Source organism: Hyperolius riggenbachi, chromosome 7, assembly GCF_040937935.1.
Source record: "Hyperolius riggenbachi isolate aHypRig1 chromosome 7, aHypRig1.pri, whole genome shotgun sequence".
NCBI classification, from domain to species: Eukaryota; Metazoa; Chordata; class Amphibia; order Anura; family Hyperoliidae; genus Hyperolius; species Hyperolius riggenbachi.
Genome location: NC_090652.1, coordinates 223,302,520 through 223,314,742, shown reverse-complemented (window position 1 = coordinate 223,314,742; position 12,223 = coordinate 223,302,520). Strand labels below are relative to the sequence as shown.

The window sequence follows — 12,223 nt, the reverse complement described above, 5'->3', positions numbered from 1 at the left end:
GTAGTGTGCCGGAGCAGTACGCGCCAGATGACGTGGACACGCGGGCATGAATGCCCAGGCAGGCACAGAAGACCCGTCCTACCGGACAGATTGCGATCATAACGGACGGCCAGCGAGACAACGCGGATGAATGGGGCTGGAAGAAGCCCCAGGTGAGTAAAATCTGTTCAGTCCCCCTCGCCTCGAAAGTCCTTTATGGTCCTGACAATTTTGGCATTTCAGCTGTATCACTATTGATATAGCAATAACTTATTACTTGTGTCATCAAAGTGAGAGGTAGATAGATAGATTTTGTTTGTTTAGGACAATTTAGCCTTTCTTTGGGTAATATTTTTTCCAAGAATTATTGAATTCTATAGGCATTTTCAGGGGAAAAAAAAGGCATAAATGCAGAAAATACAAATTTTAAAATTTTTCACGCGCCCTAATTTAAAATGGCCCGTGCCACAGTTATAATGTTTTAGATGCAGGTAAAGGAACTGTACTGAAAATGACAGTTAAATGTTTTTTTTTTTATATTCTACAATATTACTTTTATAAATGATTTAGTCCACATAGCTAAACAGCCTAGGCTGTGACATCACTAGGAGGGCTACACACAATACATACCAATATACAACAATATAAAGATATAGAAAGTGTTTTTGATACCGAAACCAGCATAATTAATGTAAAAGTGGGTTATCCTGAATAATTCTTCTACCTTGAATTTTAAGGAGCCGTTGGGTCTGATTTAATTACTTTCTCAGGAGTTGAATAACACAAGTGATGCAGAGCAGTTTTACAAACCTAGTTTATATTTAGAACTACAAAAAAATAGTTGATTAGGTTGGAGACCATGGAGGACACTTGTGCATATGGCAGACTGTGTACAGCAAGTGGGAGCCCAAGATTGTTGTGAATCTAATATGTGTACAAGGCTTAAAAGCTGGTTTTGTGATCCATTTCCATATTGGTCAAGTTAAGTTCTTCTCTCATAACCCATTTCTGCCAAACTGTTCAGGCTCTTTAGATTTGTCGGGTACCTTGCGCAGGGCTCCATGTTGTTTCCGGTAAACCTTATTCCAGGAGGAGCCTGTGTGCTCCAGCAGCTTCTGGCTCAACTGATCCACAGGAAGCATCTTGTCTGCTCCAGTCTAAAAAAACAAGAATGGGAAACCGTGGATAATGCTTTGTCATTTTACACACACTGTTTATTAGCCAGATCCCTATGCATTGTTCAGCTTTGAATTTAATTGTAGTTTTTGTTAGTTTGCACAAAATAAAAATGTACACAGTTTGTAAACTCTATGCATTTAATTCCCACCTGACCTCTAATAACATCAGAGAATCCTATGGATGTTTCTGATCACTGAAGTCCTCACATCTTTAGCGACTCTCGACAATTTTAACTGCAGTTGTAGGGAAAAGTCAATAAAATGCTAATAAGTCCAAACTGATGCAAGATTTTATGCAGCTCGGGGACAAAATAATCTATTGCAGCAGCTGCTGGACATTATTGGCATCCACATAACCATCATCCCTATTCAGTTGCTGTTACCGGGGGAGCTGAATAACTTGCTTTTCTATAGGCTGAGTGTGAGCCCCTTGTGCTGACTTCAAAAGGTTTAAAGTGCTAGGAATTCAAGGGCACAGATCTTCCTGCATGAGTCTTTATGAACTCAAAAGGCGAGTCAACCAAATGGCATCTGATAACACTAAAATATCTACTGTGATGGGTGGAATTCCATACAGTGGAATGCCAGTTACTCATTTAAACAAGTCCCTGGGGCGAGGTGCGTATACTCCCCTCCTCCATGGCAGTGCCAGCACTGGCAGATTCCATGATATCTTCATTAACAGTTGCACCTAAACCCCTAGCACCAAGCCCAAGGACAGCTGTTGTCTCCAGATGCCTTAAATGTGTACTGCATGCTCTACTGTCATACAGAGTGAACGGTTCAGTGGCCAGGAGTAGTTGTTATGGATGCAAGAATCACTGCGTAACAGCCTACAGCTTTAACCAGCAGAATCGCACCAATGGATCACAAGGGGCGGCCATTGGTGCGGATACTGCCAAGCTGGTGGTGCGCAGCGTGTTCTCCTCATGGGTTTGCTTTTGAATTTGCTCTCAGATTCATTTTAATAATTTTGTACAGTAAACTGCAGTTTTTTATGCAAAGATTTATTCTAAAATAAAATTATTTTAGAGTCAATGGATCAAAACAATTTGTTGGTTTCTGATAGACATAAATGAACCCTGATTATTTTAGTAACCATACAATAACCTGACAAAAAATGTACAAAGAAACAATGAGGGTTGGCCACAACGGTTAACTGCAGAGGACTCAAAGAAACCAGTAGGTCCATAAATTATACCTTTTCAGATCTATTAAACTGTAATGCTGGGAATACACGATGCGTTTTTGCGTTCGTTTTCGCTTTCGTTCGATTCTACTTTCGATTCACTGCTCGATTCTCCTCTCGATTCCTTATCTTTTCTTATCAATTACATTCACTTGAATGAGGAGAATCGAAACGAAAGTAGAATCGACCAGATCCAACAGGTTGGAATTTATCTATCGAACCCATCTATCTAAAGTAAAAACTTAACGTGTATTCCCAGCATTAAGAGCATAATTCTAAATATACTGCACATACGGTACCTCTGCTAGAACAGCTGCAAGAGTAACAGCTGGACACTCCTGTTCATTCACAGTGTTTTCTGTTGCGTGCATCTTTTTTTTCTCCTCCTGCTAAAAAAAACCCCCCAAAAAGCGAGGAATCACATAAATGGTCAGCAGAAAGTAGCAATTCCATGTTTTAAAAAAATGCATTGCTAGCATTCACAAAACCCCCAATCACTGCACTGCAATTAGGAACTTGACACATACCAAATATGTTCACCCAATGTCATCCACTCCCTACAATCCTTTTGTGTCAATTGTTCCAAATTCTCTGCCTGATAGGCAGAGCAATTAGAAATGTGGCTAGAACATAGTGAAAGGAAGATAAACAATGTACACAAACATTTAATAATAGCCATTTGTCACCTAACTCAAAGTACCAACAATAGCAGCTAAAATCTACAATACACAACCAGGGCTGTGGAGTCGGTAAAAAAATCTTCCGACTCCAACTCCTCAGTTTCTGAAACCACGACTCCAACTCCGGGTACCCAAAATTGCTCAGACTCCTCGACTCCTTAGTTTAATACTTAACAGGGCTGTGGATTTTGTACAAAAATCATGCGACTGACTCAGACTCCTCAGTTTCTGAAACCACGACTCCGACTCCATCTCCGACTCCCCAAAATTGCCCCGACTCTGACTCCTCGACTCCGACTCCAACTCCACAGCCCTGTACATAACAGTGTTTTTTTTCTCTTTAGTTGGATGTTCTGCCTAGCAAGGTCTGAAGCTCCATGGCTCTAATGCCTGGTACACACCATGCAATTTCTCGTCAGATCGATGGGTCGAATCGATAATGTCCAAGAGCTCTGATCTGACTTCTGATCATCTTTCTGATTGATCTTCCGATCACTTCTGTACAAAATGGGACCTGTTGGAAATTATCGATTCGACCAGTCAATCTGACTGATAATTGCATGGTGTGTACCAGGCATTAAAAATCGGCAATTAACCAGTTTATATCGCTGTACATGCTCTGGATTCCGGCCCTCAGTGATTGGATAGCAGCTTATGGGACCGTGTCTCAGTAAAGTCTCTGATCCTGACAATGTCACAATACTGGTCTCTGTCAGTTCCTCCCTTACCCAGCTGTATGGAAAATCTGTCTGTCACATCTTCAAGTTCTTAGAATGGCTGTTAAATAATGCAGATAGTCACCTGACATCCCCAGTGTCCCAATTCATCCAGGTCTCGGATATAGGCGTGATAATGACCTCCATAGCATCCACCCTTGTGAATGATAACCGAAAAGAGCTCATACATGTATTCTATATCTTCCAGGTCTTGCTGTAAATTAAAGAGTACATGCACCATAAAAACAAAGCAGCATTTACAAATATTAAAAGTATACATGATGTGGATTTTTGTCTATTAAAAAGGTATTGCTAACAAATCATCCTATTCTATATCCACTGCAGAAGAAGAACACAATCTATAAATATAACTTGTCAAGAAAAGTTAAAATAAAGTCAAGACATTCTTAAAGTGGACCTGAACTCTCGCCCAGGACAGAAGAAAAACATATAAAATGCACCCTGTATGTATTTAGAGAGTTTAGCCCAATTCCCCCTCATCTGTGGCTAAGCACAAGTTGCAATTTGATCCCTCAGCTGTGTCAGCAGTCTGCCACGGCAGAGAGTTACAAGATGTTAACAATATGTCTGCTTCCATTAAAGCAGAAAGTAGACAAACTGCAGATTTATTGCTGGATTTGTATCAGCTGTAACAAAATGTTTTTTCTTTAAAGGTCATTATGCTGTTGCTTATCTTTTAGAGCAGAAAGAAAATTCTGAGTTCAGGTCCGCTTTATGGGAAGGAGTTATTACAGCCTCAGTTCAAGCACAATGTTTTTCTAGATCTGTGTAAGCACTGTGATGCTAGGTTCATTCGATGCAATTTCCCGTCCCGTTGATGGGTCGAAACGATAATTTCTGACAGGTCCGATCTGCTTCCGATCGATAACAGGATTGATTTTTTGTGCAGTAGTGATCTTAAAACCGTCCAGTTATCGATCTGCAGCAGATTAGACAAGTTGGAAATTATTGGTTGGACCCGTCGATCTGGCAGGAAATTGCATGGTGTATACCTAGCATAAGGGCTTGTTTATGTCCAGAAGCTCCTTGATTAGCTGATGCCTAGTACCTGGTTTGAAGCTCTGACCATATTAGCTTTCAGGCTTATGCAATGAGTTTTTAAAAGCAGAGTATGCTGCATACATTAGGGAAAATGCACATTGTACTGTAACTAACATGTTTATGTGCACACAACACAAAATGTATACTGTGGGAAAAGCTGCACGTGTTAACGTGAACGCAGACGCATACCTGAAGTGTGAAAGAGCCCTTACCACATCAGCAGTGCTGTCTGATTTCATTATGATCCGATAAAAAGGTAGAAAACTAGCAAAGCATGTAAAAATAAGATAACATACATACTCAAGGAAACACAACTCTAGCTCCCCTTTTAATTTCTTGTCAAGAATATTATTGCATCTACCTTTATGACCTTCCTCACTTTTTTCCTTTCTTAATTTCTCTCCTATCCTCTTTCTGAATACGATGGATGTGCGAGCAGTCAGCTCGAACCCTCTTTATGGATCTACCTGTCCTCTGAGAAGTACATTCAGGTTCCTTTTTTTTTCTCTTTTTTATATATGCAACAAGGTGAGCCAAATTTGGTTCCTATGACTGTCACCATCCATGTATCTTTTATATATGTTCAGAATGTTGGTTTATATTTCAAATGCTTTGACATAAATGTACCACCTTTATTTCAAAAATCAATAAAAATTTCTAATGTGAAAAAAAGATTATTATTGCAAACAGTACACATAAATGCAAACTGCAAAGGAGAAGCAAAGCGGCTGTGTGCTCATACCTGGCACCCCCTGACATATAATGGCTGCTGAAATGTCTCTCAGCACAGAACATGCAAATTGCATCTGTAAGCCAGAATATGCAGGGCCTAAACTGACTATACTGCTTTTCCCTGCAGGAGTCAGCGGTTGTTTGCATCTCAACAAGGGTGCCTCATGTAGGCCTCCTCATTGCCCCTAAGAAAGGGAAGCGGCACTGGTGCACCAGGCACCTTTTTGCTGCCGGAAGCACCAAGACTGCACACCAAGGGGGGAGGGGTTGGCGGGTGGCCAGATAAATGCAGACAGCCCTCATCAAGCGTGGCCACCGCTTGGCAGGGACCATCCACAATTGCTCCCTCAAAGGAAAGATACCTACCTGATATCGAATTGCAATAATACAACAGTATGCAAACAGAGTGACCTGGGGGAGCGACATCATCGATGGTGGGAGGGGTGAAGCACACACACTCTGTTTCTCTTTTGCAGTACACATAACTGACACCATAGGAAATGTATTCATACTTGTTGATAAAGGAAAAAGTCAAACCTGCTCACAAAATGGCCGAATGTTGAGTCGGGTGGGGAAGGTGTATCGTGACATCTCTTTGTAACGCTCACACTTTGTGAAGTCAAAGTTAAATCTCAAGAGAGACAGTGTGAGAAAGGGTGGCAACTTCCCTAATTTTGCTGACTGCATGAGACACAAACAGAGGAGAAATGAGTACGGTAAATGAGAGATTAATTAAATGCAAACCAAAATTAAATTCTATCCAATCTTTTGAGGTTATTCAGTAAAGAATTCTATTCTTTAATGCATGAACATAAAATATCATTTTTTAAGTGTACTTCTAAAAAAGGAAGATTTAATTATCTTACAACTAAACCTTGACCAGTAATAAAATAAATATGGACTCATTTTAACATAGTATTGAATGTACACAGTCTACAAACACTAGTTTGGTAACAGTACTGACACTAGCAGAATAAGTGAGTAATAACTACCTTGGCAGCAGGAACAAGATTATCACAAGCTCCGCAGCGGTAAAGATTGTCACCGTCAAAGATTTCTTCCTCCACATACATGCTGCATAAAGAATCTTCCAAGCTGCACATGTCCTTAACAGCCACTGTGAGGTCCAGAAAATCTTCCTGTTCAAAACACATTGAAAGCAGAATTACGCAAGGGTAGCTAATGGAAGTAACAATATCAGTGATTTATATTTATAATTGATGCTACACAAGTCATTGTGCAATCTATTACTATTATAAACAACCTATCAATTTAAGTCTACAGCTGCTACAATTGTTTAACACAAGTAAAGGACTTCCTAGAATTCTCAGCTCTTCCTTTGTGCCACTGGATGAGGAATTAACTAGAAGTCTTCACATATCAGGAAGCAACATTTCCAGCATCTGGGTGTCTCTAAGCTTACTGCCTTGACCCATTTATTACACAGAGGAAAGTATGTATGTATGAGAAGGCCAATGATACAGAGGTGAGGATAGCAGAGCAGGAATCCTTATTTTATGTACAGCCTAATCACATCCACTCCACACATCTTGCCATGAAGTTATTCCAGATACATTTTCCTCTGGTACAAGGTAACACCAGTTGGAGGCACGGGACCAGGCCCTGTACTTTCAAACATATGTGTTGGGACTGTCCTTTAATACAGGCTTTTTGGTCTAAGGTACTCTTATTTATAGAGGAGAAGTCAAATTTCCAAATGATTAATTCCTTTAAAGGGGAACTGAAGAGAAAGGTATATGGAGGCTGCCATGTTTATTTCCTTTTAAGCAATATCAGTTGCCTGGCAGCCCTGCTGATCCTCTGCCTCTTAGCCATAGCCCCTGAACAAGCATGCAGCAGATCAGGCGTTTCAGACTTTAAAGTCAGATCTGACAAGACTAACTGCATGCTTGTTTCTGGTGTTATTCAGATACTACTGCAGAGAAATATACCAGCAGGGCTGGCAGGCCACTGGTATTGATTAAAAGGAAATAAATATGGCAGCCTCCGTATACCTCTTTCTTCAGTTCCCCTTTAAGGTATGTCTACTGGGACTAGTGGGCAATCTTCCCTGTGATACAAACGTAAAATAATAATTACTACTAAGGGTCCATTCTCACTTGGGCGATTAGCGCTTTTTAAAGGGAACCTAAACTGAGAGGGATATGGATGTTTCCTTTTAAAACAATACCAGTTGCCTGGCAATCCTGCTAATCTATTTGACTGCAGTAGCGGCTGAATCACAGACCTGAAACAAGCATGCAGCTAATCCAGTCTGACTTCAGTCAGAGCACCTAATCTGCATGCTTGTTCAGGGGCTGTGGCTGAAAGTATTAGGGACACAGGAACAGGAGAGTCAGGCAACTGATATTTTAAAAGGGAAAATCCATATCCTCCTCAGTTTAGGTTCCCTTTAAAGCACTAGCACAATATTAAGTATATGGCCGTGATCTCACTACCGCGATTGCTGCCGATAGCGGGTGTTTTGCGATTAGTGGCAATCGCAAACGCCTTACATGCAGCATTTTTCAGCGATTCAGGAGCAATCTCAATTACCATGTTGTTGAAGCGCTAATCGCAATCACTCATCAAACGCAAATTTGTACAGTAATTTTAGAAGAACACCATAGAACCTCCATTCACTTTTTTGGGTTAACCTGATTAACGCCATTTAACGCTATTAATCCCATTTATAAGCTTACCTGGAAATTAAGTGGAGCACCCTTTAAAAGGGACACTTAAGTCAAAAAAAAAAATAATGAGTTTTACTCACCTAGGGCTTCTAATAGCCCCCTGCAGCTGTCCGGTGCCCTCGCCGCCTCCCTCCGATCCTCCTGGCCCCGCCGGCAGCCACTTCCTGTTTTGGTGACAGGAGCTGACAGGCTGGGGACGCGAGTGATTCTTCGCGTTCCCAGACACATTAGCACCCTCTATGCTGCTATATGGTATATAATATATGCTATAGCAGCATAGATGGCGCTATTGTGGCCAGGAACGCGTAGAATCACTCGCGTCCCCAGCCTGTCAGCTCCTTTCACCGAAACAGGAAGTGGCTGCCGGCGGGGCCAGGAGGATCAGAGGGAGACGGCGAGGGCACCGGGCAGCTGCAGGGGGCTATTGGAAGCCCTAGGTGAGTAAAACTCATTTTTTTTTTTTTACTTAAGTGTCCCTTTAAATTCAATAAAGTCGGGGATCCCTGGCGGCTCTGAATCGGTTTCCCCCATATCTGACATACATCACCCCAAGCATTACCAATTCTTTGTAATGTTTGGAGGTGCCATTTTTGTTTTTTTCCCAGGGGGAGGGGGTGGGGGGGGGGGCTATGGACAAATTATTGTTACTATGGATGTGCATTTCATTTATAGTACTGATGTCTTAGATTTGCTTTTTTTATATTGATTATTGGCCTATTTGATGTATTGATGGCCCTCATCTAATTGTGTATGCTAATGCACCTTTATAATATCAGCATGGTTTGTTTTCTTTAAAACAATAAAAATATTTTCAGCAAAACAAAAAAAGCAGAAGTTATGCCAGAGCAGTGCATACTCCGATCCAAAGCAAAACATGTACTGAGTGCAACACGGTTTGCTTATGGATTAGTAAAAGTGGAGTTATACATAAAGGTATTGAATTCAGTGAGAGTAACACTGCGCCAGTCCACGGCTGTTCCATGACAGATGCAAGGAATAGAATGGAGACCTAAGTTAACATTTTATGGTGGCTTTCCCTGACCACACACAGCAATTTGATTGAAGTCATATAAGCAGCAACCTGACCAACCTTTATTACTATGTATTTATATAGTGCCGCATCTTCCGCAGCACTTTACAGAGTATATATAGTCATGTCACTAACTGTCCCTCAGAGGGGCTCACAATTTAATCTCTACCATAGTCATATGTCCATTATATTCTAGGAACAATATTTAGAAAAAAGCCAATTAACTTATTTGTATGTTTTGGGGATGTGGGAGGAAGCTGGAGTGCCCAGAGAAAACCCACACAGACACAGGGAGAACTTACAAACTCCGTGAAGATAGTGCACTGGCTTGGTTTTAAACTGGGGATCTCTGAAGCCACTTTACCAACACCTGTAGACTGGAACAGACTGAAGGCAGATCATTTAGGTAGGCATTTTTACTACCTAAAATTACTGTGTGAAGTTAAATCATCTTCCAGATCACAGTATACCCACATTGTTTTCACCAAGAAAAACTGTGCTAGTAAAATGCTTCCCTGGACCCTATAATAAAGCTTTGCTTAGACAACCATTTCCAATAATATCAAGATTTGTCTCACATGAACACTGCTGGATAGTGAAGGCATCTGCAGGATGTGCAGGAAGGAAAGGCATATGTACAGCAGTGCAGCAGTCATGTATACCAATGATTAGTTTCTGAAACTGATGTTATATATATTTCTATGAACTATAAGAGAGGTATCTGCTTGCAGACAGGTATATTGACATGTGACAGCACCCTGCTTTTCTTGTTTTCTTTAGGGAAGCAATGATCTCACCTGTCTTTCACTAACATAACCGCATTCCTGGCACTTAATTTGGTTTACCACCGTCCCATGGTATAAGTTCTTGATGAAATCGTGGCCGGAGGTGCCCTCCAAAGAGCTTTCCAAGGCACTAAACAAGATCCGGTTCAACTCCTGGACATCATGCTGGCCAACCTCCTGGAAAAGACATGGGTAAATAAATAACAGTGATGACTCTATATAAAAAGAAACATTAAATGGCAGGAACGCTAAACACGGACTGGTCATTTGTAGGTGAATTATATATGGCTAGATACAGAGTAACAGGTTTTAGCTAGTGAACCACATAAAGTAATGCTGTGTTAACCATAACATAGTATCACTAAGGGTAAGGCTATAATTTATACAGTCTCACCATCTTCTCTACAGACCTTATTTAGAAAAATAAGGCTATTAAGTGGAGCTGTCAGCCATAATATCTCAGAAAAAAAAACACACATATAATTAGATAAATACTTGGTTAAGAAAAGGTGGGGGGGGAAGGCTGCGCGTCACATGTTGCAATTGAATGGTTAATCGCACAGGCATACACCGCCTCTGTCAGACTGAAAAATGCATGCCCTGCATCCAAGACAAGTGCTAACATTTATTAAACTGTTATTTTCTCAAAGATTCAAGCCCAAAAACTCTCACTGTCTAGTCTAATCCACTGACAGCTGTACCATGTAAGGAATAATCATTTCTGAGGACCAGGATCATCGATCCAAAGACAATCTATCCACATATGAGAGAAAAAGTAGTCCCCATCATACCTACAATAAAGATCATACTCAAAACCACAGTAGTGCAAAATGACAATTCATATTTATTTAAACATAATGATTAAAAATTAAAACCAAAATGATTAATCATTATGTTTAAATAAATATGAATTGTCATTTTGCACTACTGTGGTTTTGAGTATGATCTTTATTGTAGATATGATGGGGACTACTTTTTCTCTCATATGTGGAAACATTTATTAAACTAGGAGGAACTTTAGCTTCCAATATGGTTTGCATGCAAAGTATATTATACTAGACACTTGCGCCACGGTGAGGCAAACCTCCAGCAAGTGACCTAACCTAAATTTAAAACCTTGGGAGCAGCTGAGTTTCCTGTTTGCATAATAAGTAGTAGCAGATTTGCATATGATTTGCATCTGAATTGAATGTAAAGTGTGTCCACATAACTTTCCTGCATTAGGTTCTGTTCCCACTATACAGTATAGGGTTTAAGCAAACCTGGCTGTGACACCGTGTCTGCTAAGCGCACATCTGGGACATGACACCTCCCAAAAAATTTCACAGCAATTGTGTTTACATAGTTCACCATGGCACCTAGTGTGTTGGTACCACGACTGTAAAAATTTTTTTGAACCAGGCTTATGACTCAAGACGGAGCCTGGAGGTTGTGGTGGTAAAGGGTGTTAAAGCAGGCATAGTGATTTCACGCCTCTTAATTTCCCCCTCTTGCCAACAACAGGGGCCAGGAATTCACCAACCACCCAAGCCTGGTTTATTGAGAAATGTCAGTCTGTCCAAAGACTGGGTGGATAGAGAGCACTTCTCGGTGACCACGCCACCGGCCGCACTGAAGCACCTTTCAGACAGCACGCTGGAAGGGGGGCAAGCATGGACTTCCAGGGCGTACTGTGCCAGCTCGCTCCAAATATCCAGGTGCTTGGCCCAGTAATCCAAGGGGTCCACAGGGGTGTCACTGTCAAACCCACTGTAGGACCCCATGTAGTCTGCCACCATCCGGGTCAGGCGCTGGTTCTGGCTTTTAAAGCCACATGCTGCTGCAGGCACCTCCTCAGTCGCCAGCTGTACCGGCGTGGCATACAGCGCCTTTGTGAGAGACAGCAGGTTTGATGGGCGCCTGCTGCTGATGGACACAGGCACTTGCTGCTGTGCTGGCTCGACTGTGACAGCAGGGGGGTGGGAAGTCTGGGGGAAGGCTTCCTCCAAGCGCCGAACCAGGGACCGCTGCAAGTCCCTCATTCAGCGCACAGGGTCTCCTCCTGCAGGCAGGAACTGATGCAGCTTCCCCTTCAGCCGTGGGTCCAGCATCAGGGTGATCCACATGTACTACCGAGCATGCATCTGCTTGACCCTTGGGTCACTGCACAGGCACTGCAGCATGTGCGCTGCCATGGGGA

The 12,223-nt window shown here is 41.7% G+C and overlaps 1 protein-coding gene across 4 annotated transcripts in view; it reads right to left on the bottom strand.

The window, feature by feature from the left end:
• The window catches only part of USP40 (ubiquitin specific peptidase 40), an 83,048-nt gene that overhangs the window by 56,942 nt on the left and 13,883 nt on the right, over positions 1-12,223 (bottom strand). For 2 of the 4 annotated variants that reach the window (XM_068245296.1, XM_068245295.1), the window contains exons 5-10: positions 10,057-10,221; positions 6,529-6,675; positions 6,074-6,217; positions 3,828-3,956; positions 2,646-2,735; positions 1,026-1,136 (exon numbers count right to left, since the gene is read on the bottom strand). In XM_068245296.1, coding sequence (XP_068101397.1) covers positions 1,026-1,136; positions 2,646-2,735; positions 3,828-3,956; positions 6,074-6,217; positions 6,529-6,675; positions 10,057-10,221 — 786 coding nt within the window. Of the gene's footprint in view, positions 1-1,025; positions 1,137-2,645; positions 2,736-3,827; positions 3,957-6,073; positions 6,218-6,528; positions 6,676-10,056; positions 10,222-12,223 lie in introns of those variants that run through there. The other 2 variants (XM_068245297.1, XM_068245298.1) reach the window with 2 other exon arrangements.